Here is a 27,915-nt window from a genome sequence, read left to right as displayed (position 1 = left end):
ATTGTTTCATCACCGTGGTTATCACTCACTTATCTTTTCCTGTCGTGTTCGAAAGCAGAAGCCTACGTCACTCCTGGATTTTTAACTCCATAGTGTCGTACTGCACACGCCTTCCGTATTGCTAGTTAAAGGCATCACTTCACGAATCTGAGGTGGTACGGATTTCAGGTGGTGTATTGTTATAGGGGATAGTAGGTTATGAGAGGATGTTGATCCCGTCCATTTCTTCCTAACTGACGTAAAAAACGGCCCGGAAGATACGACTTCAGGCATTCTGGCGCACTATTTTCTACAGGGAGTTCGACTTGTGCAGCGCCGCATCTTCCGAGCCGTTTTTACGGCAGTTAGGAAGAAATGGACGGAATCACCCTCTTCTCCATAATCTACTATCCCTTATGAGAATATTCCACTTGAAATCTGCACCACCTCAGATTCGTGGGGTGACGCCTTTAAAACTCTGGGAAATGTTAATCTTGCTGCAATTCGGGTAAGTTCCAGGCTTAGACTACATAATTTATGCTTTTTTGCCTCCTTATAGGCAGGGATTTCCTCAAGGACGAGTGTTTTCTTCTAGCCTAGCATCTCATCGTCGTTTTTCCTCACAAGAGTGGTAAGGAAGCAAGTTTTTTCTTTTCCGTTCGCCTATCGCCACTTAGAAGGTTCAGCCTCGGTAACTCTTGTTTTCGTATCTTTGTGGAGGAGAAAGTCGTTGCTAAATACTAATTAGGCCTTACTAGAACAAACATGAGGAAACTAAAGGTGAGTTTGTTTTTTTTCAGGGTTTTCTTTTCGCAGATTCAAATATTCTATTCCATTTCGGAAGATGTTTTATGGCTTTCAGTGATTTTCTCAGGATTTGTACTTTTATTTGCTCTACGCAATGAAGATTGCCGCATAATTGAACGTGATGATTTAAGTAAACTATTCCACGAAGCACGAATCAGTCGAGGAAATTTGCGACGATTTCTGCTGACTCAGCTGTTTGGGGCTGAAAGGAATGCAAGAACGAGTCTGTCAACGAGAGATAAGCCTCATGTCGTCGCCGCGGTGCGATCGCATCATGGATCGAATCGCCCGTGCGCCCCGATGTACGTGGCATTCAAAAACTCCCGGTTCTTTTCAATTCACATATCTGTCAATCACTTTCAATCACCGAATTTTGGTCATAAATCACGTTATCGAAGATGTTATAGCAGCAATCTTTTGTTTCTATTATTATTTCACACAGCTGTTCATTTACGTAATCTTCAAGGCTTTTTTTTCTGTTTTAAATCGTTGGATTGGAATTTTCCTGCAAAATAGCGGAAGAATTCTTCGAAAAATGTACTATGAATGTCGCAGTCAGTCTTATTGCGTTTTTTTTTTCTTTTGTTTTCTATTGATTTGACTCTTCCTTGCCCCGGTCAAAGCAATCGTTACAAAGAGCGCCGCCGTGACCAAGTTTTTGTCCTCTCAGCGCAGGCCATTGTTTTATTCTTTTTTTCTTATATTGTTGTCTTTTCATCTTCTACTTGTGCCATTTTTCGTCTCTTCACTAGCGTTTGTTGGTGACTGTATGTAAGTGGTTTGCATTTCTTTCTTTTTCTCTCCTCCTTTTCAAGTTATAATCATTCCTTACTGAAAAGTTACCTGTGTATGCATTTTTTGTCTTTGTTTTGTCTTTTTTTCATTGCGGAAATTGCGCTGATCCGATTGAACAGATTCGGCGATGACTATATTCATTTATGGGTCAGTTCAAGCGAACACAAACAATCTTTATAGGAGATATGCCCTGCTACTATGTGTTAGCATGTAATAAAAGAGCTAGCTAGTAATTCTTGAGGAAAAGCCTCATTAGAATCCTGCCGGAAAGCCAAACAGATTCTTTTGTTACCACAGAAATGTTTTCTATATCATTGTGTGGTTTCATCAATTGATTACTATTTGAGGGATTCGTTGTTCGTCTCCGGAGTTCTAGTTTTCCGTATCGTCGCAGCTATGATATTATCGTTTTTTTTCGATTTTGTCATAGTAAGACTTTCTATTAGTGCATTTCGTTTACAGGTATGACTACAGTCTGCGGACGTACGCAGCTGTCGGATTGGAGAGGTATTTCGAGTGCGAGCCGAGTTTATGTGGCCAATGGGTACGAAATATCAGATGATCTGCAAAGAAGACGCGTTGAGGTATCAGTTCTCTTCTTCCTTTTCCCTCAATTCTTTGACCCCGTTTTTTCTTGGCCCCTATAAACTGTGCATGCGTACCATCTGATGTTTAGTGTTTATTTTTGAGAAACCCTCCTGTTAGGTCATAGAACAGATTCGGTTACAGTAACACTTGTATGCTTCTTAGAATTCACTAAATTACTCACGCTAAAGCCATTAATTTGTGGTGACTACTGCTACTTTAATAGCACTTCCAGACATCTGCTTCCGCTTCCGAAATACGATTAAAATAATCGCTCTCTGTTTGCGCGGCTGCTAAATTTCCTTTTCCTATCTTGATATAGTCCTAGTTTCCATATTATTTTCCTTCGAAAATGTGAGTTAGAAAGGTGTTTGAGGTACTAGCTCCTAATTGTTGTCAATTTTGATGAGAGAGAGAATGAAGTCTAACTGTTCTTGTTTGTTTTTATCGATCGAAATGTGCAGATGCAGAACGTCATAAAATTCTCTTCAACAGCCCTTCTTTTTATTAAATATGTCAGCGAGATATTCAGTTACGAATTCATGCTTAAAATTCTTCCGAATCATTCTTAATGTCAACTAAAAGAGTTTCTGAGAAGTAAAGAATGATAAACAATCTGATGAAACAACCATTACTCACCACTGTACTTCGAAACTACTCTCTAACTCTCTAATGTCGTTAATTTTATAACTGACTGACAGAAGTTGTACCGCTAATATTTAAGCAATGTATTTTTCCGTTTACCTTTTTCTTTTTTCTGCTAATTTTTCCAGATTTTTGCATTTCGCAATCACTCGTAGTCGTAATCATTTCATTTCGTAATCCAACTGCTTAATGGAATTTTTTTCGAGATTCATTTCCGCCGCTTTTACTCTATTAATCTTTTCCACTGTTCTCAATTCTTCATTATCATTAAAACCATGTGATCGGCCTGTTTTCTAAGATTTCAATTCAACTGGGAGGCAACAGTTACTTAATTTGTTCATTGTTCTGTACGGATTGTAAGTTTTTTTCTTCAAATTCGGCCTAGGAAAATTTTCGAATAAGCAGATGAGTTTCTAGTTTAAAGCACTTCATGTTTCACGTTTTCTTCGCAGTGGATTCGTTCGATGACAAAATAAGAGAAGAATAAACGTTTTATTAAAATATGAGCATAGCATTTCCATGTCCTGTTCACTTTTTCCTTTGTTTTTTTTTCTTTCTCTGGACAATTTCAAGCTGTGGTTTTAATCGCCTTTCATTTCCGTAATCCATTTTTATTACTTCAAAAATGGAAGATAGCATACATTATGGATCTATGAATAATTAATTCTGATGAATCTTCAATAGGCATTGTGAAACTGACATTTGGGTAAGTCTTTCTCTTCTGGATGTTCTCATCATCGGTGTTTTTGCGCTGATCGTCTTTTTTTTTCAAATTTGTTAGCTTTGATCGCATAGTGTGTTTCGACTGTTCGCTTCGTCGAAACCCTGTTTGACGCTATAGCGTTTATTTGCTGCGGGATTCAAAGCAATTTATATCCTACAGCAGATGGCTCATTGGGCTGCACTGTGACATGTCCCTTTCGTTGCACATTACGAATCGGCACTATCTCCTCATGTTGTGATTCACGAAAATCAGAAACATATTGTTTCTGAGCTTCTCGTTCGCTTTATAGCAGTTACGTCTTGAATAATTTTGATGTGTATAAGTAAAAGATTCACAGTGCACATTGGTGCAAGCTTTATATTTTGAAATCATCAGCAAAACAGTTGATCGATTGCCCTTCGAACCAAAAACCACTGTTTACATGAGAGTAGATGTCAGTTAGTGTCATGAAATTACTCAGTTTTAAAATTAAAGAAGTAATTTTTGTTTCAATGACATATCTCGGTGTGTTTTTATTACAATATATTTCTTGAAAATATGGTATTTTGTTAGAATTTCCAAGCTTATAACATCCAGTGAAAGAGAAACATTCACGTATGACAATTCCTGTCCAGTTTTAAGTTCTTTCTTTTCAATTTCAAGTTCTAGTGGTTCTTCACAGTTTCGAACAATGTACTAAACGAAGGGATAATAATTTGCGTGTTAATCTTCTTTGAGAAGATTTTTTTGCTTTCTTTTTTCCCCCTTTTTTCCCCCTTTTTTTGAAACGATGGAACATCGAAAAGCAACAAAAAACACGTAAATAAACGAAGAGTGCCTTTTTGTGTAGTAGGTAAGCGTCTAGTTTTGTCCTTTTCGAACTTGAGATCTCTTAGAATTGAGAAAAATAGTAGTTTTTTTTTTCTAGTAAAACTTAAGTCAGTCATCTTTTGCTTGCAAACCTGTTATAGCGGCTGATTACTAACGGTATCGTCTTTGGCCTTCTTCCATACATCTTCACCGATGATCTCGTGCAAACATTACACTATTCTCTAGTTCGTTTACTCACCGTTCTTCTTGCAATGATTCATAACTCGAGACGAACGAATGCCGTTGCAGAACTTGTGATGAGTAATTTAAGGTATTGTAGGTTAAGCCCATTTAATTCCCTAGTCAGAAAAAAGACAGATTCTTTTGATTGATCTTCAGCGCATCCTTGCCAAAGAACCTAAAGTAATGTAAGATCTGGCCATTTAATACCCTAATAAAAAAAGAATTGAGATAGCGGTTTTTTTTTCACTTATCTTAAGCATACCACGAACTAAGTTCATTCTATTTAAACTAAGTTTGTATTTTTATGTAAAAGGCCAAGATTTATTTTTGCACCTTTTTAAGTATTAGGATCTTCGGCCTTTTTTAGCAATTAAATACAATCTTTCTTCTATATCTATTTTTTTTTAAGCTCATCGTCATTATTGCTAGTTAAAGGATCCATCATCCCATGGATCTAAGGTGGTACGGATTTCAGGTGGAGTGTTCTTATACGATATAGTAGATTATGGAGAGGGGAGGTGATCCCGTCCATTTCTTCCTAATCACCGTAAGAAACGGCACGGAAGATGCACAAGACTGGCGCGCTCCAGTCAAACTCCGTGTGGAAAATAGTGCGCCGGAACACTCGAAGCCGCTTCTTCCAGACCGTTTTTTTTTAACGGCAATTGGGAAGAGATGAACTGAATCACCTCCTCTCCATAATCTACTATCCCGTATACGAATACTCCACCTGAAACCCGTACCACCTCAGATTCATGCGGTGATGCTTTTAAGCTGTTCTCTCTCATAATCTGAAAAGTTCTCTTTTTTTTCCCGTCAGCTGTGTGTATGTGTGCTATTGATATTAATTGGAACAGGTTATCTGTTCGTCGTTTGTACACGTTGCAGAAAGCATACATACTTCAAACTTTGCTTTCCAGCTCATTGTTGTCAATCCTTTTCAAATAGTACTTTTCATTTCTGATTCTTTGCAAAATCCGGTTTCGACTGCAACAAGTCTGATTAGTGACTGATTGTGTGCAAACGTCTTATCGAAACTTTTACTTGGAAATGATTTCAATTCTTGTCTTCCATCGCTTACTTCTGATCAACTCGTTTATGTAACCAAATGTAATCTTTTCTTTTGCATTTAGTCCACTGACGACAGTGCGTTTTTCTGGAGCTATGTTTAAGTAAGAAAATAGTAATATGTAATAATAAACATATTATGTGCAAGAAAAACTTCTTAGAAATTAGTAAGTCGTGAAAAATAGCCATTGGAAAGTGTGCGGCTAACCGATGAGCCGCGCTGTCGTCAAACAGAAAAAAGTGTTTTCCTCCTAGAGATTTATTTATTCCCTCCTTTCCTGGGAAATTAGAAAATTCGCTTGCACTCGAACTAGTTCTTATGGAAGGCAGTTGTGATTAGATAACTATAGCTGCGGAGATGATTCTGCCGAATATGCTTCGGTGACAACCGAAATCGAGCATCCGATCCGTCATTGACTAATACAGTGACACAACACTTCCTTGGTTTTGAAATCCAGTAAAATTCATTGAAAGAGGGTATTTTAGTTTGGTTCTATTAGTATTCAAAGATGAAACCAGTATTGTGATGAAATTGCGGATGTCATTTTCATTTTCTCGTCGCTTCATGTCTATTTCTGGTTGGAAATGGACAAATAGTGGAGTTTTAGACGGGTTAGACGCTTCCTGTGCACAAAGTCCGTCGGAAATTTAAGCCCATCCATCTTCAAGCTCAGTTTGAAATCAGCATATACGTTGCATGGGACTAACACCTTGGCGACAACATGGTCCACATGTGGACTACATCTTTTTGGCCGCGTGGGACCGTGTGGTTCACATGTGGACTACAATCTTTTTCTTTTTGTTCTTAGGTTTTTTCAAACTTGATCTATCTATACTTCCAATTTTTTGTCACTACTTCTTAAATAATTAAGAATAATTAAGTCAGACCTAAGTGAAGCTACATATATACTGCGTGGTTTCGTGAAATTTTTTATTTTTTGAATTTTAATGATAATAACAATAACATGTGGGCTGCAGTCGCGAACGGAAGAAAGGGCCCTCATGGCTAGTTTTTCCGAAAACGCGATTATCGTCAACGTTTTAACCAGTGTTATTTTTTTAAAGTGTGAGTTTTAAAGTGTGTGCATTACAATGAAAGACAGCGAACACGGTTTTACTCATAGGAAATGATACAAGAACATTTTTTTTCTATTTTTCCGTTCTTTTCTTTTCCTAGCTATGATTCTCACTTAGAGTTTCAAGTAGAACTATAATATGTCGAATAACGGTCTATACTATTGATGCAAATTTGTCTTTTTAAGGAGTTTGTTCTCTACTTACTATCAAAAAAGTAAAGACAATCTTTACGTCGGATTTTCGAGTTAGGGATTTGTATCCTTCGCACATAAGTAGAATTTTTACGCGAAATAATGCGCAAGCACTTAATATTTCTATGTTCTATGTTTCTGGAAGAGTATGTGGCTGTTGATGAAATGTGTTATTGTTTGAAATTTAAAGTTTTTACGGTGAAGATAAGACAAGAAGAAGAAGTTGAAAGAATTGTTTCAAGTGGATATCAAAACTTCGTGATCGGTGAAAAAAAATAATTAAAGACGATACATCACCAAAATCCGAGTAATCGGGAAATTTTCAAGTGCCGGAAATTTCGACTGTTGTTTGATGTTCTTAGTAATTCGTTTGCAATTTTTTTCCTGGACAAATGAAGTGGATACCATCATCCAATCTAGGGATTGGTGGTTCAAGCATCGGCCTAAATGCAATATTAGCACGATATTCTAAAGCTAAGATGTGTTGTGTGTACGAGAATAATGCAAGAGTTCTTTCGTTGCGAGAATTTTGCGAGATTGTTAGAATAAGAAGAAAAAAAAAACGAGTATAACAATAGCGGAGTGTGCATGGAGGTCTAGGTCACTCGAAACCAATAAATCAATCACATGATCATAGCAGTATCATATGACCAACTTTTTCTATGAGAGAGAAATATAAATATTTATAAAGAATTTAATAAATAACAGAAATAATTTGAGCTTATGCTCTCAGACGATGCGTGCAACATGTTTCTGTTCAGTATAGATTAATAATTAAGCGAAAAACTAGCTAGTTTATCGATCCGGAATTTTTTGCAGTTATGACATTTTGGCGCGCTATGGATTGATTTTTGATTTCACCTTTTATCTACCAAAACATGCATCTGTTCTTAGGACCATGTTATATACCGTATATTTTATGGGCGGGTGGAAATAGAAAAAAAATATGCTATCACTTTGCGTATCTTGTTTTTTGCAAATTTGGAACCATGTTTTCCGGAAGCTATTTTTTCAAACTTATTTATGCTACACAGCCACCCACAGTAGATTTTATCCGAAGAAGTTGTTCATGACATTTAAGCCCTATTGATGTAGTTCTCCATAGGTCAGGTGAAGTACTTGTATACGGAATGGGAGACCATGGAGAGGAGGGTGATTCCGTCCATTTCTTCCTAATTGCCGTAAAAAACGGCCCGAAAGAAGCCGCACAAGGCTGGCGCGCTCCAGTCGAACTCCCTGTAGAAAATAGTGCGCCAAAACACCTGAACCCGTATGTTCCGGACCGTTTTTTACGGCAATCAGGAAGAAATGGACGGAATCACCCCCCTCTCCATAGTCTCCCATCCCGTATACAAATACTTCACCTGAAATCCTTACCACCTCAGATTCGTGGGGTGATGCCTTTAAATTTGTTCTATGACTGACCGCGTGAATAGGTGGGTCATGAAATTAGTGTCAGGGCGTGGTCGATTTCGATTTGGAAATAAAAGTTTTTATCTCGTTGCTGTTCTGGCGTGATAAATTAGATCGACTACAGCAGGATGATGTTGTTAATTCGAATTTTGGGTGGATGCGGATTCGACTAGTTTTTTTTTACCAAAGAAAAATTCTTTTCTCCTTCACTTCACAAACAAGAACGGTCGGTAGATTTTAAAAAGAGAAAAAAAAAGCAGCAATATATTTTATTTATCAGTATCTCAGTATTTTCGACTGTTGTCAATCTTTATAGGGCAAAAATGAATAGCGAAATTGCTGAGGACTCCAATTCGCTTGGAATTCACCAGTTATTAAGTTCGAAATACGATTCGCTTCTCCTGTTGTTCCTCGTGACCTTTTGATACCTCGAATGTTTCCAAGCATCCCTAATTTTTATCCTCGTCTCATCTTAGATGAGATTTTTGACGGAAAAGAATGGACAATAGTTTTTCTTGAGGTCTACGCTTCGTTGATCGAACTTATTATTATTATCATTATCATTATGTTCGTATTATATTTTATACTGTTATTTGTATTATACATCACATTATATGTGTACTATATATTCTTTATTATATTTATTGCTTATAGTGCCACATTCCCACACTAAAGAAAAAAGGACAGATCTTAGGCTTTTATTTTATGATGCTATACAACTGATCGAATAAAAACTTCGAATTCATTACGCGAGACAGTACGATCTACAGTTCTAATCCAATATGAGTATGAGATGAGACTTTGTAGGGCGCTTCCATAAAAAAGTAGCAAAAAAGACCTCAAGGTGGGAGCAGAAAATTTTGCACCCTCTTGAATACCTACCTACCTCTCTTCCTCGAGCATGACTTCTACACTTTACGAGAATGCATAGTTTTTCGGGGCTTTTTCGCAATGAATCAGAGATTATTCCCCGAAAAAAAATTCATTCCTTTTTTGGATGTTTACATCCATGTGAAAATCATGTGAGTTTTATCGGTTTGGGTGACCTTGGTGTTTTGATGTGGTCGGCTCACGAAACGTATTGGGTTTAAATTCCCTGTTGTGTGTGTGTTTTTTTTTTTGCTACTTTTTTTACGTTGAAAATAGCGGGATGAGGTGAGTTCCGTGCTCTTCGGAGTTATTGCCTCATGACCTATTTTCGAAATGTTGTGTTGAAATAAGTCATTCTTGTTTTCGAAGTGTTGAAATAAGTCATTCTTGTTTCGAAGATTCTAGGATCTATGAGGTGGGATCATATTTCGTCAAGTTCCTCAAATTTCTCAAAGATCTGTGAAGTATGTGTTGTTGTTTTTTGGGTGGTGGTTGCGTGGTCAAAAACCTCATGCTCTAGTTTCTTATCGATCCACACATTTGTATCGTCTTATCTTCGAGAACAATTTTGCCACATTTATTTGAATTTAACTTCGTTTAAAAAATTGGGTGTAATTCAAAATTTCTCCCAAAACTCTACAAAATTCTCTGCTATCCTTTCTTTTTGTTTTCTGTGCTCCATAAAATTTTCTGCTGCCGTTTCTATCTGTACATGTGCGATTAATCCGTCCATTTCATCAGTTTGTAAATAAAGTTGACGTTACTGTTATTATCGCTACTATTCCTGTTGCGAATTGAATTTGAATTTTTCTGTTTGCTTCATTTGTGTCCACGCATATGTATGTATTTTCTGAATTTTGAGCAAGTTTTTGTAGCATTTTTCGGCATTTTTTCCCTTCTGTTCGTCTTTGCAGACGATAGATCGATTCAGATTTCCTGATTTTTTTTTCTGATCTGCACATCCGTATACTACGAGCACTTTTAGTATTGCTTTTTTTCCTGAGTCCACATTGCCATTCCGCAATCGTTGGCTGTAGATTCGCAGTAGATTCCCTTCACCTGATTTTCTAACAAATTCTTTTTCTTCTACCTCCTTTCTTTGAAATTTAAGCCGTTTATCTAGAAGTTCTGTAGCGATTCCCGTAGAATCTGGACACGTTGCTTACTAAGCAGGTGGAGCTTGCTGGGAAAATTTGGTGTGTTTTTCTTATTTTCTGCCGATTCAACCGGTCCGCTTTAAAACATCCTTTCGTTTTTGTCTGGATTTAAACCATTTCTCTTCACTTGTGGCATAGATTAAACAGCAGTTTTTGTAGAGTAGTTGGAAACCGGTTGTGCTAGAATTTTCACGAATAGCAGATTAACGATTCCCTTTCCTCAATTGCTCAGCGTTATTTGACATAAAATGTGAGATGCTATGGGTACTTCCTGTTCGTCGTTGATTTCCTGCTCTCCTTATGTTTTCTTCCGAAAAATAGAAGGATACAGGGGAAAAAAAAGCTGTGCCAAAGATCATAGTTGCACTACATTTGTTTCTTGCTTTAACTTTTGCAGTGGAAAAATGTTATGCTCGTGAAAATATTAGTTTTTCTTTTTTTTTTTTTTTGGGGGGGGGGAGGGGTGTCAGGCAGTGTCTGTGTTTTTCTTTCTTGCTAAGAGCTGTATAATATGAGAAACACCTCGTCTATATAAGAAATTTACAAATTTGTCCAAATCTTGGCTTCTGGAGAGCTAAGAATTCATCTTTTTGAGTTTTTAGGTTTATTCTTCGATGTATAACACTTCGAATCAAAATTAAAAAAAAAAATATCAAAAACGTCGAACCATTGACGAATCGTGCTTTTGTTTTGTGACTGTTTTTTAACTTTACTATTAAAATTTTTCCTATGTATTGTGCACGAAACGTTTCGAAACTGGAAATTTTTGTTGCACCTTCCTGCTTTTAAAAACTTTCTAAGGTTTTTTCATGCTCTCGAAGTCTTCGTTTTTCTCTTGCTTCCCGTTACAATGTTTTATTTAATACTCGCTGCAATGAAATTCACCAGCGACGGTCTTTAAATGTGAAGAGAAAAAAAAAAAACAAATGAGAGAATTAGACTCGAATTTCATAAGACTTTGCTAGATTTTGTTCTAAAAATTTGTTCAAGTTGCTGCTCAGCACAAAAGAATGATATTTTCGAGTAAGAGGAACAGAGTAAAGAACATAATGAATCTCCTAGAAGTAGCGAAATTTGTATGCGTAGGTATTTTTAAAGTTTTTGCAATTTTTGCAGTTTTGCGGGTACATTTAAAATGGTGACATTGGGGCTGATTGTCAGAGTGCAAATCTACTTGAGAGGCATTTTCATCGGTGTTACAATTTTGAAGCTCAAGAATATTTTCTTTCAACTTTTTTCTTCGTGGTCACGGAAGAGTTTTCGAAAGGAATAACGAGGAAGTCTGTAGAAAACGTATTGCTCTGCTAGTACGTACACTTGGTATGAGTCAGGAGATGTTCCTTGTTTGTATTCGCGTGGAAAGCTGTTAAGGTAGCAGTATTACTGTAACCCTCACTCCCCCCCCCCCCCTTCCTTCTTCCGTTGAGTCCCACAACCATTTTCTAACCTCTTAATCTGTAAACGGCTGTGTTCCAGGTCCTGGAGAAACGATACGGCGGTCGGGCGCGTGCCCATCGAGCTGCCGTCGTCATCCAACGAGCGTATCGTGACTACCGCCTTAACAGGAGATGGAGAGAAATGACGTCACCCACACAAAGGTACGCTCCGTCATCGTTTCCAATCGCCTTCAATTTCTCAGTGCTGCCTCTTAATGCCTTTACTGGTTATATTGTTTCAAGTGCATTTTGTTAGTTGCGGCTTGGGAAGTTTTCAGATCGCTAGCATTCGTCTCGTTTCAATTTTCAATGCATTTCAATTTTTTTTTTCAATATTTTTTTCTAGAAGTGTAGACTAAGTTCTTCTTTCCTTCCATAGAAGGACATCACCTTTCTTTCCAAATTCAAAATGAATGCGCAGTTAGAGTATTAATCGTCAAATGATGTTAAAATGGGATTCCTTTTATTTCCTTCCATCTCCGCACATTTATTGAAACGCTCATGAAAATTAGAAATTACTTTTTAACTTGGAACTGGTTCCAAGATTCCTTTACTTCTTGTCGTTTCTCCTAATTCGATGAAGTTCGTAGCAATAAACCAATTATTGTTATCCACGCAAACTTCCTCGTTTTTTCTAGCCACTGAGAATAATCGGGAAAGATGAACTTTTGTACATTTGAACAGAACAGTAATAAAACACAAGAAACAAACAACAGAAAGTCAATAAATCATCAAATCAAAAGTTATCTAAAAGAAAAAGTACAGGCGTTATCATGGAGTTGTCGCGGTCATCCGCTTATAAAATCCGTCAGCCGGTTACAGTTTCACTCTTCATTGTATCGTATCTTCCTTGTGTTAATTTGTAGGTTTTGTAATTTTCGGATTTAATATTTTATTTCTTAGAAGTGAAGTTTCGATGAGTTCTCAATTTATTCAGATTTTGAAGGATAGGAGTAAGCGTTACAAAGGAACATTTGTCTCCAGACTAAAAATTACGAAAAATAGTGACTTGAAAGTATATAAACTTTTCAGATATTCCAATTCTCCAGGAATAGACGAACAATTAACCTTTCCGTCGAAGGCGACATCATCAAAATTGTCGAAAAACACCACATCTAACAGGTTTTTTCTTTCTCCTTACCGTGTTTTTTAAAGGACTACAGAGCTATTAAGTAGATTCAGTTGTCGTTGATTTAAAAGCAATCATTACCACAAAAACTTTCATCATGTTTGTTTCTTTTTTTCATTCTCAAGCCGGGGATAATTTTACGTTTAATAGTGATTAGTAATTGATTTCGATCCTTTATCCTTTGATAATTGATTGATTAATTAATTGAAGAGTGAATAATAATTTAATTTTTTTTACGATTAATTGTGTGATTTGTGTCTATTACTAGTCTTATTCTAGTTAATCTTTCTGCGAAAAAAAATCTGTGTGTGTGTGTTGTTTACCAGCACAAGAGCTGCTAAAATATATTGACATAAATTCTAGTAGAATCCCTGACATGTTTTATTTGTTTTTCTTTTACTTGGCTGCAATAGACATTTTTTAGCGGAATATAGTGGTCACAATACGCTTCAAAAGTCGCCATTACTATAGAGTTTCTTCGCATTTAAAGTTTTCTATTCATCACATCACAGTTGATTGTCTGAGCTTTCGCTCATTCTATATAACCGTGACGATCTCTCGAGAAGACCCGTAAAAGCTGCGCGATTCCGTTCACAGTCGCGCGGCGGCGGCGAATGTTCACGAAAACTGATCAGATTCGATGTTGTCGGCGGTTCTAGATGGTGGTTTAATTGGCGCTGAAAGTTCCTCGCGTAATGTGGTGGATATCACTCCACTCGGCTATTCCAATCGACCACCGACACTGCCTTCCTTTATCGTCCTCGTCGGCGGCGGTCTCAACGCACTGTCAGCGGCTCACTGTCCCCCGCAATCTATCCGGCCGACCACATCTTCACAAACATTGCAGCCACATTTGACACTTCCTTTCCGTCCCGATCTCGCTTCATAAGCTTCCGCTAAAGTCTTTGGACAGCTCCTATAAGAAATTAAACATTTACGGATGAAAATTTTCACTTGGCTCCTGTTTCACATTGTTTTTAATGCTGTGGAGAGCTTGCGCTAATCGTATGGAGGTGTTAGTTGAGTTCCTTTCGGTCCGTGAAACTTAAACGAGGTTAGAAATAAAAGCAAATTCTTGCATAGCAACGCTTCAGAAAATATTTGAAGATCTGACACTTTTCTTCCATTTCTCGTATTTTTATACTACGCAGTATATGTATATTGTTAAAATGATGCACGAATGTATAAATTTCACGCCCACGACATGAAGTATAGCTTTTAAAAGAGCATAATTCCTGGAATATTCGCTCCATTTCGGAAAAAACTCTTTTTGCTCAGCGCTTTGTTTTTTGTAGCGGTCGGTTCCTGGTTCCTTCCAGTTGCTTTTTTTTTGTTGAATGTATTGAAAATATGTGATGGAGCAACTAACTTTCAATGGGGGAAAAATCTTCCACTTATAATTTTCTAGCTGGAAAACGTTCGCATGATCTTTTCGATTAAAATTCACTTGAACTATACCATTATGACATTTTCATTGTTCCAAGGTGTTTATCTCCGTTCATTGTCAATGCCACATCAACAGTTGCTATTTTTAAATTGATTTCTGACTGATGTACTCATAAAGCACCCCGTGGTTGTTCAGATACCTACCTTCGACTTCACTCAGCGCTCAGCTCCGAGCTGATCGAGCACAACTGGCCGGTTCATCTGAGCTATTGGCTAGAAATAAACGAGCTCCACCATCACCATCACCTTCATCTCCGCTTCCGAATAGGAGTATGATAGGTTGGTTGCTATTTGCTATTTGTGCGATTTCGTGTGTACCGGACTTTCTTGTGTTCTACTGAATGGCTTTTTTTTTTCTTTAGTCTCGTATATGTAAAAAAATTGCTCAAGCTCTATTTCCTTGGCTGGTATTTCCAATTTTTTATTTCACTAGTATTTCTAATTTTCCTCCTATTTTACGTCCTACGTTATTAGCAATCAGGATTGGAGCTAGCAAACGCAAAAACCCAACAAAATTATGATCAATCAATAATTTAAAAAATCACATAGGAAAATGTAATTATGAACTTCGTTACCAACAGATCTCAAAAGAAGATTTCTAATGCTAAATGTTGTGATAGAAATGGATTACTTAACTACGATAGCCTCACTTAGAGATACGTTTCTTTTTTCACTGTGTGGAGAGTGGGGACCTTTTAGATTGATGGTAATAGTGCACCAAAAGTATAACATGGATTTAGGCTCGTAAATTTTTCCTTGGTTTTTAGACGATCTATTTCATATTACTTTTCTATTTCTACTTTTTAGACTACTTCATGGAATATTTTAGGCAAAGAGATATTTTATTTTCAGTTGCGTAAAATTACTCGTCTTTAATCTCTGTGAAACTTTTTTGAATCTCTGTGAAACTTTTTTGGCTTATGAAAATTGTAGCTATTGTTAAATTATTGTTTGTTGTTGCAACTAAAATTAATAAGTAAATCAGAATTATCGTTACAAAAATTCCAAGTTGCGGATTTTTCGTTCCGTTCATGCTGGTTTTTCCCCTGAGTTAGGTCTATTGGAAGTTGATAAAAACGTCCCTAGAGACTATACGTTTCAGCGTATGCGCATTTTTTTTTTTCAAAGCCAAAATCGGATAGAGAGGGATCCAACCGACCAGAGATCTCATCTACGTCATTGTAAAGATTCTGAGTCTACTTCTGGAGTCATAAAGTTAGGAGGAGAAGTAGAAACCAGTCGTGGTGAAGAACATTAGTGGCAGTTGTCGACGTACTTCCTAGTGCAAGAAGCAGAAAGTCATAAGTCAGTATTTCACTATGTGGCTGAACTTGTATTATTGCACTATTATATTGTTATTATATTTGTATTATTAGCACGCTTGTATTAGTGCTAAGTTTACCCGGTCCCGTAAAAAAAAGGTGCTCGCGCAACTGGAGCTTACTATAGTCGAGGAATCGTAATTTTATAATCATAAGGTCACAGAAATCCAAATTATCGTCAAAATGAGGTGAGACAGTTGAAAAACAACAGCCTTTGAGGTGATTTTAGAGGATAATGCTATCGAGAAATAAGAGAGCTGACGTCAACTATATTCTTTATGTGATTTAATGCATATATGAATTGAATACGACGCTGAATGTAACGGAGAAGAAGTGAGACCACACACACACACCCACACACCACATGCTCGCAGCGTAAGGAACACCTACATACGTGTATCAGCGAGAAATCACGTGAATTTATGGCATCAGCTCGTCAGGGAATGACGGCGTCGTCATCACAACGAGGAGGCGATTTTAAAAGTGAAGATTGCGATCTTTTTACAAGAAACTTGATTTGCCAATCGTTATTCGTCGAATGTTCTTAATTACACCTCACCACAGATTTGAAATTCTCCAGCTACTTTACAAAAACAGAAAAATTACTAAATCGTCCTTTCCTTTACTGTGTTCGCGTCACTTATCCCCGCTTATTCTCATTCTACTGTTTTCTCGTTGCTGGATTTTCTATTGTTTATTCGTATTCATTCCTTGCCTCTTACTGTGGTCCTTTGAGCGTAATAAATAAATAAATAAATGAAATATGGACGAAAGACAAGAAATTTCCACTTCTTTTGATCGCTTCTGTATATTTATGTAATTTTTAGTCTCATAATGTGCAAATACTAATTTAACCGAGGACGAAGAATGAAATGAATCAAATGTTTTCATTAGTAAATTTATTATATTTTGAATATAAGTGTAGGACTTCATATGGATAATCAAAATAGAACTAGATAATAAAATAAAATAGAAAATTAGAAGGAATGAAATAGAGATAAAATATAGGAATAAATATTAAAATTTACTCTATTAAAATTGACAATATGGGGCAATGTTCTTGGCAATGTTCCCTCGTTACGCGTTAAGAAACACTTCATTTCACCATGTCATCTCTTCTCAACACATCTCCTTCATGGCTTCACTGTTTATTCTGTGAAAGTTTTTTTTTCTCCATTTCACTGCTAGCAAATCTCTCGATTATTGCTGGCTCCACGACCAGCTGCTAGGATTATTTTCATTCGGCGCCTAGTTCATTCACTTGGCATCATCGCGAGCACAGTTGCTCTTTTCCTACATTCCGCCTACGTTATTATTATTGTTGTTGTTCTTTGAGAGGATTTCTTTCAAATCCTTGATCCTTACAATCAATCCTTACGATTACTTTTCTATAAGATTCCTGTTGATAAAATTTATTTATTATTTGATTTTTAAATTATTATTTTTTAAACTGCTTTACGGTTATTTATTGTTATTACTGCATTTTTACTCTGCTTATTACTATAACTGTGTTATTACTGTACTTATTACTTGTTTTACTGCTGCTTACTCAACTTCGAAGCTTTTCGTACTTTGTTATTAGGATTTCGAATTAACATTTGCAGCACAGCACAATTCCCATGTTTTTTTCTTTGTGTTTATGTAAACAGAAATCTTTGGAGTTTCACAATGCCATAATCAGCTCCACAGTTCTATCATGACCTTTAAAATGTCAATTTAATCCTCGCTATCCTTCATAGGAGTGAATTTGAATGTTACAACATTGTCATCTGATGAAGATGCTGGGACCATTGAGCATATTCTCTTAAAGACATCACCCCACGAATCTGAGGTGATACAGATTTTAGGTGGAGTATTTGTATACGGAATCGTAGATTATGAAGAGGTGGGTGTTTCCGTCCATTTCTTCCTAATAGCCGTAAAAAACGGCCCGGAAGATACGGCTTCGAGCGTTCCGGCGCACTATTTTCTACAAGGAGTTCGATTGGAGCGCGCCAGCCTTGTGCACGCGCCGCATCTTCCAGGCCGTTTTTTACGGGAATTAGGAAGAAGTGGACGGAATCACTCCCCTCTCTATAATATACTATCCCGTATACGAATACTTCACCTGAAATCCGTACCACCTCAGATTCGAGGGGTGATGCCTTTAATAAAACCTTGATATGGCTGCTATCTTCCTTTGGGTGGGGAGGGGGTTGAGGAGACCACAGATATTGGTAGAGGGTTCTACTGTAAAGGTACATTCGAGACGATAAGCGGTGTCCAAATTATGGAATAAATAGAGGAGTTAGCGGATCTTGAAGCTAGAAGCTAGGTAGAAGCTTATGACATTCACGTGAACTTTTGTGTTCTTATGATCACATAAATCGGGCTTCCAAGAAAAGAATTAAAAAAAAAAACGTTACTCGGAGCTTCTGCAAAGCTGTCTCGCCTCATTAATCGCTTTCCTCGTTCACAAATTGGAAAGGAATTTAGCGCACGCGTTCCAATAACATTTCACCTGCTTCTCCTGCAGCCCATATTCCAATAAATCTGCAGTTATTCCAATAAATTTATCGTTTTTAAAATGAATTGAATTTTAAATCTCCCGACTAGCTGAAATTTATCCTTAGTTCGGCTCGATTTTTTAGAGTTTTTTTTTTCTTACACAGCTTTTGTTTACAGCGTTATCTGTTGTTTTGTTATCTGTCCTTATTTTAACGCGGTTTTTAAAGCTGTTTTTTTCTTCTATGTTTACACTATCGTCTACAGTTTCTTCGATGCGTTTATTTTCGATTTCGTCCAGTGCAGTCAGCGCTCGAAGTTTTATTCAAATTTCGAGTCGTACAGGGCAATAGCTGTTTACTGTTTACCGCTTACTTTAGTTTACTAAAGATTGGTGTAGAACCTGCGTGCGTGCTCGTGCAGCGCATACATTTGACGTATCATTTCAGTTTGTGGCTGGTTTTAAACGAACGGATTAATGTTTGTTGCATCATCGACATGTTGATGGGGGTTCTTCTGGCTGAAAACATAGGACCAGCCCGGATACGACCCATCAGCTTTTTGTGCTACGAAGTCCCCGATGATGGATAACCGATTCGCTGCTAATTTTGGTCCCCTTATCATTCGCTCGCGTCTTTATCACCCCGAACGTCTAGTTTTATTGTAGAAAGACACTGGCGATATCTGAAATTTACGACTTTTTTCCAACCCACCGAGGGATGCAATCCAGAACAGCAGTCGTAGGGTTTTTTTTTCGAATGAAGCTAGAGTAGGATTTTCGACACAGTCCTTAGATTTCGACTTTAAATCGAAGGGGATGCCATCGACATCAGTTCTGGAAATCTTTTGGAAATCGTTTCAGTTTCCGGTATCTCGCTCTAATGGCCTTCATTCCAATAAAAATCGTCCAATTACTCTTTTTATAGCACACCTAGGATTTTTCTAAAGTGCATAGAAATGGAATTTTTGCAGGTACTGCTGTGATATGCCATTTTTCACCGCTGTTACAGTACCCGCCCTAAAAAAAGCAGGTTTCTACAAAACTGCGCCGCGTCATTTCCAAATTCTCTAGCGAACTCATTTACTTCCTTTCACGAAAGGAATTTGATTACTTGATCCGCGCGAACTAAACTTCACTTGGAAGAGCATGACGCAGTTCACTGGATATTATTGTTTGTTTATTTATTTATTGTTATTACTATTTATTTTTATCATTATTTCCATTCATTTATTATTATCATTTATTTTTAATATTTTTATTTTTATTTTTCGCTTCGTTAGTTTTTTTTTTGTTAATTGTTCTGGATCATGTCTATTTATTTCTGGAGATTAAAAAAATGTCCTCAGCTCCTTCCCTAGCCCCATTAAATTTCGCTTGTTTATGGGGGTACACTATTGACAAGAAATGATTTGATCTATCAGTTCTGCTCTGCACACAAAGAAAATCCTAGTCTTGTTTCTGGTGTTTTTTTCCCGCAGCGTCATAATTCAAATTGAAAAAAAATTAAATTTTTCAAAAGAAAATCGAATTCAATCTGGAGCGATTTTAAGAATTTTGAATGGTGAAAAACTATGAAGAGGCGTTTTTCCTCCGCTGCATCCACCCATCGTAGAGATTTTTGACGGAATCGGAGAATTTGTTTATTGTTTTTCTCTGTCTATCGTAGCGCTGAAAGAAACGAGCTCTAAACTTTATAATTTACTTTATTTGAGCCATGTTTTGAATCGCGTGCTTCGATTTGGCGGACTTGGTTTACGGGTTTTCGGCGAACACGTTTCGTATAAATCGCGATGAGAGAGTCCTGCAATAAATTTCCACGAAAAATGACGTTGTTTCTGCCGAAGTTATTGAAAATTCCAATGATTCAACCAATGTCGAATAGAATATAAGTGAAAACCTTCTTCGATGAGTCTTACCTGTTGCAATAGTGAGTATCTCATTGGTTGTCCTTGCATTCTCCAGCCACCTCATTTGGAGCGAGTTTCTCTGCTGCTGCCGACATTTTCAAGGCTATCTGTTAAACGCTTGACTACACTTTGGCAAATTACTGTCTACACAAACTTTTGTCGTACTGAAGATTCATTAATAGCTCGAATTTCTAGATAGCTTGATGTCTCCACGTCTTGTGCAACGGAGATTCCCAACATCTGATCGATTTGTCGTCACTCATGCTCCTGGATGTCCTAGTGCATGTAACGGGAACGTGATATGGGGACCTCATGCGAATGTCACTACATCACCAAATCTTAGCAATTCCAATAGTCTCTCTCGGATAGAAAAAGTTGGGATTAGAAAGTGAGTTCGAGTGGTTTTTACTTTTCTTTGTTTTTTTTTTCATTTTTGTTTTTGTGAAATTCTTGGCCGTTTAAATATTCGCAGTTGTATCTGGTCGTAAGCACTTTTAATACCAGTTCCGGAACCCTCAGATTTCCTGCGTTCTATTTCTGCTCTTCCTGAGCTGAAAAAATGACTGCAAGTGCACTTGAATTTAGATTTCTAGATTTTTTTCTCGTTTTTTTTTTCTGTGAATCGAATTCAAGAAGTATTTATAGTTGAGTTTATAGTCTGTTGTTTACCTGCACTCATTTTTTTTGTGTTAATGTTAGAATTGTGTATGTTCAGCGAATACAAAGAAATTATTGTATGAAATTGCTACTCACTTCACACTTTGACGTATTGACGACAGCACGGTCTTTTTCCTGCGTATCTGGCGTCAATTGACTTTTATGAACCATATTTGAATGAGGAAATAATAAATACAAATAACAGTAAACATATCAAGCACAAAATTTTGAAAAAAAAAATAGGAAAACATGAAAAATAACCGTAGAAAGTGTGCTGCTCCTCAGTGGACGTGTGTTGTCGTCAGAGGCTTTTAAGGGCTTATCCGTTTGACACTAATTCCTGTTGCTGCTGTTTCGTTAAGGATTTGGAGCCGTGAGATTTCTGATGCGCAGGTTCCGCTTGATAACATTTTTTTTTTCGTTTAAAGACGTAATAGTGTCTTCAAATGAATTGATTTTGCAAATATAACACTTTACATTCATAAGACTCCATGACTCCATATGACTTCACTCCTGAATCCATAGCTGTTGGTTTTGTCTCTCTCTCATCACCGCCCCGTTTTTTCAGCGATGTAGATCATCCACGCCCTCCAGTAAGATACTACAGTGAACAAGAACGGAAGCGACAGTATCGAATCGCGCTGAATTTTTTCAATAAGCAAGTTGATTAGATCAGGTTATTTGCACTTAGCCTCATCTACTTCTTCTCGCAATCTTTCAGGAAACCCGAACGTGGTGTTCAACTATTGACCGCGTGGCGTTTCGTCGATGATTCGGCCGAATCGCTTGCCAATTTACTGTTTGGAAGGCGTGGACTTAGTAAGCAAATGATCGGCGAATACATTGCAACTCTACACTCCACATTCCACTCCTGTGTTCTCAAGTACGTAAAACCTACCATTAATTTGTTTTATCGCCCTAAAACACCACGCGGAAAGGAGAACATTTGCACTGGTAAGGTTGGGAAAAAGGGGATTCTTATTCAACCGCGTACCTACATAAAGGGCGACATTCCACATATCCGTGGAATGAAGTAAGCAAGTTGCTGGAATAGAGTAAGCAAGTTGTTGAAGATGAGTCGGTGGTGCTAATAAACGCGAAAATAAACAGTTTTTGCTGAAGCAATTGCCTTGTAGTCTAAGGACATGGTACAAAAAAGGACTAGAATTCTGAAATTTTCTGAATTTTCTGCCTTCTGAAAAGTGAACATTTTAAAATGAGACGAGAACGTAAATAATTCCGAATATTTTGGCACTATGTAGATCAGTTTTTAATTGATTTTCTTGAGCTGTAGCCAAGATTGGTATTGATCGTCATGGCTACAGTTCAAGAAAATCAATTAAAAACTACGTTTCAATATGCCGAAATTCAAAGACAGTCGAACATGGGCAATAATCATGTAGATCAGTTGGATTTGGGTCCGATGACGCATAAAGTACGAGTTTAAGTGTATGTAGATTTTTTTGCTAGCCAATTAAGAGTTCTAATGCAGTTCTGTTTCTGTAAAGACAAAAATCACTAAAAATTCGCATTTAAATATTTGAGGTTATCTTGTTTTCCTGAACACTGATCCCCGTATGTGTCTACTTCACAAATGTAGCGTTTTTTTTTTTACGTTTTAAAAAATTCTTTGCGTTGATTTTCAACTCAGCGGAGACAGACTGTCTAGACAAAGGACGCATCGATGCATGTGGGGACAAATCAGGAATAGCAGATAAGATCTGTGAATGTTGCCTTAGTCAATGACAGTCAAATGACAGACGCTGCCAGGGCAAATAATTTCATAGTTCGGCGGCAGAAATACGACAAAATTTTCTTACATTCGGACCATTTTAGTAAAAAAAAAGGAAAAAGAGAAAATGAAGGCTAATAATAAACAGAAGGCAATTCAAGGAAGGAAATCAGGAGTGTTGATTTCTGAGTGGTGACATTGCTCGAATATTTATTAACATTGATTGATACATACTTAAATTATACGTAGATTATACATAGAAACCGAGCCAGAACGAATGAGCGGCTCTCCGTACTTGATATTTCTTGGATTTTGGACCTTTCGCGATTTATATGTCAGAATTATGCAAAAACTGAGATTTTAAAGGTATCAAAATGTGAAAAGAGGACTTCTCCGTTCAGTTCTGTTGTGTCTTTAACCACCGGTGGATCTCTCTCTTCGTGGCGATCGCTACATTTCATGGGTTCGCGGTTCAAATGAGGGCAACTAAAACTGGGAACTTTTACTGCAGCCGGCTCAACATGACATGAAGATGGGACCATCGCGAAGTGCAGCGATGAGTGATGCTTGCAAGGGTCCCAACGGCTACGCTGCACCGTGGCGCCTCGAACGCAACCGCTTACGCAACTCTGCCGAGTTTCATGTCGTTTTGACCCGACTATAACCCTAAATGCGTTCATATTCATATTCTCATCTTTCAAACTTGAATATGAGCTATCATCGAGTGTTTTTTTTTTGTTTTTTTTTTCTTCCAGAACTATTCCTTAATTTGGTGAACTCTCCTTTTCAAAGTAACAATGAACACACTTTTATTTATTCTTGTTCAAGTACTTCCTGTGCCAACAAACACACAAAGCAAGGCCAATTACGTCTTTTTTTTTTCTTTTTTTTTTTTTTTTTGCTTCTGCAGAACACCTGAACGAACCTTCAACTAGAAAATCAGCAACAATGAAAGTGGAAACGAAAACCACTGTGCAAATAAATGTTTCGTGAAGAAAAAGAATGGTAATTAAATCAAATGTTTTCTGCATTCAAATAGATGAAATTCCAAAGAAACGAACTCGAAACTGCTTTCTTTGTTGCGTTCTCGAATTATTTCATCGAAGACATTGTTACGTATTTAGCAAGAAGTCAAAACTAGTCTACATTTCTCACTAGCTAAGTAGAGGAGGCGCCTTATGGAACAAAGAAACCTAGGCTCCGGTCCGAGAATATACGAATTGCAAAGTTTAGCGTCTTTCTAAGGTCTTCTTTTTACAAAATTCTTACAAAACCCGCTCTGGTAGCTTCGATTTTTTAAGCGAAGATTTCTTGTAACGATGTTTGGCTACCTCTTGATCAAAAAATATTTTTATGGAACCATTTGGTGCTATTTAAAGGATTTGAAATCAAATTTAGCCCTCAAAATGTGTCAGTATGTAGCAGACCCAACCAAAAATGACCAATAAACCAAAATTGGCCAAAAAGTGTTGTTCTAGAGTCATTTTGTGCTATTTTAAGGACTTGAAATCAAATTTAACCCTCAAAATGTGTCATTATGTAAGAGAGCATAAGCATTATAGCGTTCGCAGCTCATAGGTTTGATTATAAATGAAATCTCGACGTAGAATGTGCTATTTGACGATTTTTTAAAAGCTCATGCGAATTCTCACGGGAATATTTAGAAGTTAATCTGTATTAGTATTATTTCATTACTTTTTTTGTACCAGGATTTTGAAATCAGGTTCCAGAATCAATAAATTATATTGTGGAAGTATTTATGACCCAGACACTTATCCTAGGATTTATGTATGTACGCGCTTACAGATATTTCATTGGCCAAATAGACGTTCGTGGATTAGAAGTCGATGTGGCCCTTAGGAAAGCTATGCAATACTTTTTTCTACCGAAAGAAGCGGAAAAAATTGACAAGATTATCCAGGTGGGACCCTATTATTCTTGTTGTATTTTCATTTGAGTGAAGCGGTGAAGTTTAGGAGTTTGCCCAGCACTATGCGAAGTGTAACCCGAAACGAACGAAACAGTTCCGGGGTGGTTGGGATACGATACATATGATTGCTTTCGCTGTAATCATGCTTAACACGGATCTACATTCGCCTAATCTCAAGGTGCGGTCTCTATTGATAGCAATGGTTTGGGTCCCATTTATTGATTTGATTTTTATTTTGTTTTTTCATTGAGTTTCAATTTATTTCATTTATTGATTCCAATAAATAAAATGCTCTATCTGCTCTTTTTCGGAGCGCACATTATTTTTGTTTAGGCGTCACAAAGAATGCAGCTAGAACAATTCATCCACAATCTTCGCGGTCAAGACAAAATGCGTGGTGAGAAAGAGGGTGTGAACATCGATAGGTAAGTTTTCGCATACGATTCCATAAATGAAATTATCCGAATTAATATCTCACATCCAGAGCGTGTTTGCAAGGGATTTACGAACGTGTTCGAGCGGAAGAGATCCGTCCTGGTGATGATCATGTTGCACAGGTTGCACGTGTGGATGCTGCCATAGTTGCTCGAGACAAACCGGTAGGTGAAGTGGTTCTTCTGTACACTGTAATATGAGGAATACTGGTTTTATCGAGTTTCAAATAAGTCCACACCTTGCATTTTCCATGAAAAATTTCCAATCTGAGTCAGCCGATCCTAAAAATGTTTTTTTTTTTCAATCTGTAAAATATATGCTATTTGCTTTTTTCACTCAAGCAGAGGAGAATGGCTAAGAAATGAAATTATATTGATCAACCATCGTTAAAAAATCGATCAGTTGAAGACGGGAATACTGTTTCCCTGCCATTTTTGTCATTTTGCTTTGGTCACATTTTGGAAAAGAAGGAAATGATCGCCTTTTGGCAACCAAACCAGTCCCCTCCACTGTAAAGTGGAAGAGATTCTTCCACATTAAAATGAGAAATCCCTAAAATATAAATCGATTTATTTGAACGGTCCTTGGGAATAAAATGATACAAGGCACTATAATCTTTCCAAAGCATGCAAGAAAGTAAAAAAAAGACACCAGAGTTTAACCATGCGATCTTTAATTCTTTAGTCCCATCTATGAAAATCGAACAGGAACTTATGGAATCATTTAAAACATCTACTGGATTGGACGTGAAAGCAACTGGAAATCGTGCAGTTTCTGTCTAGAAATATTAACCAACTGAAACTATGAGAAGCTAATATACGTTTGCAAATTTTGAGAAACATTTGTTCGCTTAGGGTAGGAATTTCTATAAGATGGACCAAATTTACTTGTATTTTCTTAAGTAGGGAAGCAAGGTCCGATTGTTTTCAAGAAATTATCTGAGAATCCTTCTCTGTAGCTGATTTTGCTGGTAGTTTTGAGTTCAGAAATCGCAGTCTGATTTGAAAAAAAAAATCTGCTTTGGAATTTTATATGATTTTAATTAATTTAATTAATCTTTTTTTATATGAAGCGACAATTCGAACTTTATGAAAATAACTTCACCACCACTTGCTCCTTGAACGATTTCGGTCAGAGAATCATGTGTTATGACAGGGACTTATTGAAGAATCGCACGATTCCGAAGACTTACAGTATTTCATTTGTTACGTTAATTTATTAGGATGGAAGAAATTTATTAGTACATTTACAAGAGATTTCCACAGTTGTCGAAGAATTTGGTGATCACTAGGCTTTTTTCCTCAGAAGAACACGAATGATCTCTACATTCTCACAAAAAAAAAATTCGCACCATAAAATCGATATTATCGTTTTAGCGCCTCACCGAAACACAACGACGTCTAGTTTGTTACTGCCGACTGCAACAGGTGCTGGATCCATCACGAAAACAGTCAGTCGGCTCACATGAAAGGGATGTGTTCTTGTTCAACGATATGCTTGTGGTGAATACTCTTTTGTACTTTTTTCCCTACTTTTTTCCTTAACTTTCAGTTAGTTTTTCTACTTTTCCAGGTAGCAAAAGCAATCAATAGGCGCCGTTCCTCTTCGCACACCTCCTACACGCTAAAACATTGGATACCGTTGTTAGGAGCTACTGTTAATGAATTCAAGGTTCGTGCAACCTTCAGGACCTCCTGGTCTTTGATTCTGTCCATCTATAGAACACATTTTATGTTCTGTATTATTTTATATCCTATATAATTGTTATTCTGTATTACTATTCTATATTTTAGGTTCTATATTATATATTAGGTTGTTTACGTGTAAATAAATCTTAGCAGTATTTCAGAGAGGTTGTTACGAATTCGGTTTGACAGTCACTGGACCAGATAGTCAAATGTTGCATTTCAACGCTAGGAATTTTGATGACAGGTGATTTGTTTTCCATGGATTGCACTTCTATCTTTTTCTTCCGTGATTTGGCTTTATTAGCTTTTTTTTTGCTCTGATTTTACATTTTTGATGTTTGGTGCACAGTTATCTTCAAGTGATAACTTTCGTCTCGTATCCATGTTTTGGTAAATAGAAGTTTTTTCTTTTGTTTGAAAAAGTTGTAATTAAAAGAAGGGACTCAGCTAGGATTTATGGAACTACTTCTCTGGGATTAGTGGAGTTCTTTGGATTTTGACCTATAGGTTTGTTGAGCCAAATCATAGGTAGACTAATGTCTCCATAATGAGAGGCTGCCTTTTTTTCGCACGTGTTGATTAATCGTTTTTGAACGTGAGGTTTTTCGGGAGTTAGTGTAGGGAGGTTGCTTTTTTCACACGTTTTGATCCATCGTTTTTGAATACGAGGGGTTAGAATAGGGGTTTGGGGTTTCTTTTTTCCATGAGAACATGCGTTGTCACTGAGGTGATTGATCAGACACTTCCGGATGTTATTGAGTTTTTAGTAATTCGTTAAATATGCCATATATCTTTCCTAAATATGCGGTACATCGTTCCTGACTTTTATTTCTTTTTTCTTTTATAGATGTCGATTCGTAGCAGACGTATTGGAATCGATTCGTGAGTCTTGCCAAATGGAGGAAGTACGATTAGAACTTGAAATGGAAAAACACAATCTGCGCACGGATAACCAAAGAGATAGCGGTCTACCGGAAATCGATAGCGCCGAGTGCCTTTTACCGCGTAATCCGGCGAACTCAGCCGTTCATGGTCCAGGTTTGGTGGGCACCTTCCGTCGTCTCTCATTTAATTCATTGGATTCTGGAGTAGTGGAGGAAACATGTGACACAAATTCCTGAGCCTTGAAACTGCTCTCTAAGTCCTGTGATCTCGGTTAGCGGTTCATCACATCATCGGCTTTCCTTGTCTAGTTGTAGTGATTATACGTGTGATTGCTCATTTTCTCGTGTTTTTTTTCTCTTCCTTACTTTTTTTTTTTGTTAACTTTTGTACTACATCTTACGGTGCTGCATTGTTTTAACGTGCTCATTTCACAGGGATTGGGCCCATATTGACCATAGTTACCACCGACACATGCATACACACTCTGACCAACCATACTTGCCTCACAGTTTCGTGTCCT

General features: G+C 37.2%; 1 protein-coding gene across 2 annotated transcripts; it reads left to right on the top strand.

Moving 5' to 3' along the window:
• Nucleotides 1-464: 464 nt before the first annotated feature.
• Nucleotides 465-27,631, top strand: RB195_000298 (uncharacterized protein; the record flags this gene model as incomplete). 2 transcript variants are annotated; one of them, XM_064196548.1, is made up of 18 exons in its annotated part: nucleotides 465-487; nucleotides 539-610; nucleotides 918-1,009; nucleotides 2,044-2,165; nucleotides 11,820-11,941; nucleotides 12,812-12,901; nucleotides 14,491-14,633; nucleotides 20,264-20,456; nucleotides 21,294-21,383; nucleotides 21,447-21,608; nucleotides 24,264-24,378; nucleotides 24,434-24,565; nucleotides 24,721-24,812; nucleotides 24,872-24,986; nucleotides 26,199-26,324; nucleotides 26,395-26,493; nucleotides 26,672-26,754; nucleotides 27,358-27,631. In XM_064196548.1, the coding sequence occupies 18 exons, from the start codon at nucleotides 465-467 to the stop codon at nucleotides 27,629-27,631; spliced, it is 2,145 nt and encodes a 714-aa protein (XP_064052428.1). The 2 variants fall into 2 exon arrangements, with proteins under 2 accessions (XP_064052428.1, XP_064052429.1); XM_064196547.1 differs by lacking the exons at nucleotides 465-487; nucleotides 539-610 and having other exon boundaries at nucleotides 998-1,088.
• Nucleotides 27,632-27,915: the final 284 nt, after the last annotated feature.

This window comes from Necator americanus, chromosome IV, assembly GCF_031761385.1.
Source record: "Necator americanus strain Aroian chromosome IV, whole genome shotgun sequence".
In the NCBI taxonomy this organism is placed as follows: Eukaryota; Metazoa; Nematoda; class Chromadorea; order Rhabditida; family Ancylostomatidae; genus Necator; species Necator americanus.
This window is presented reverse-complemented; position numbering and strand designations above follow the sequence as displayed.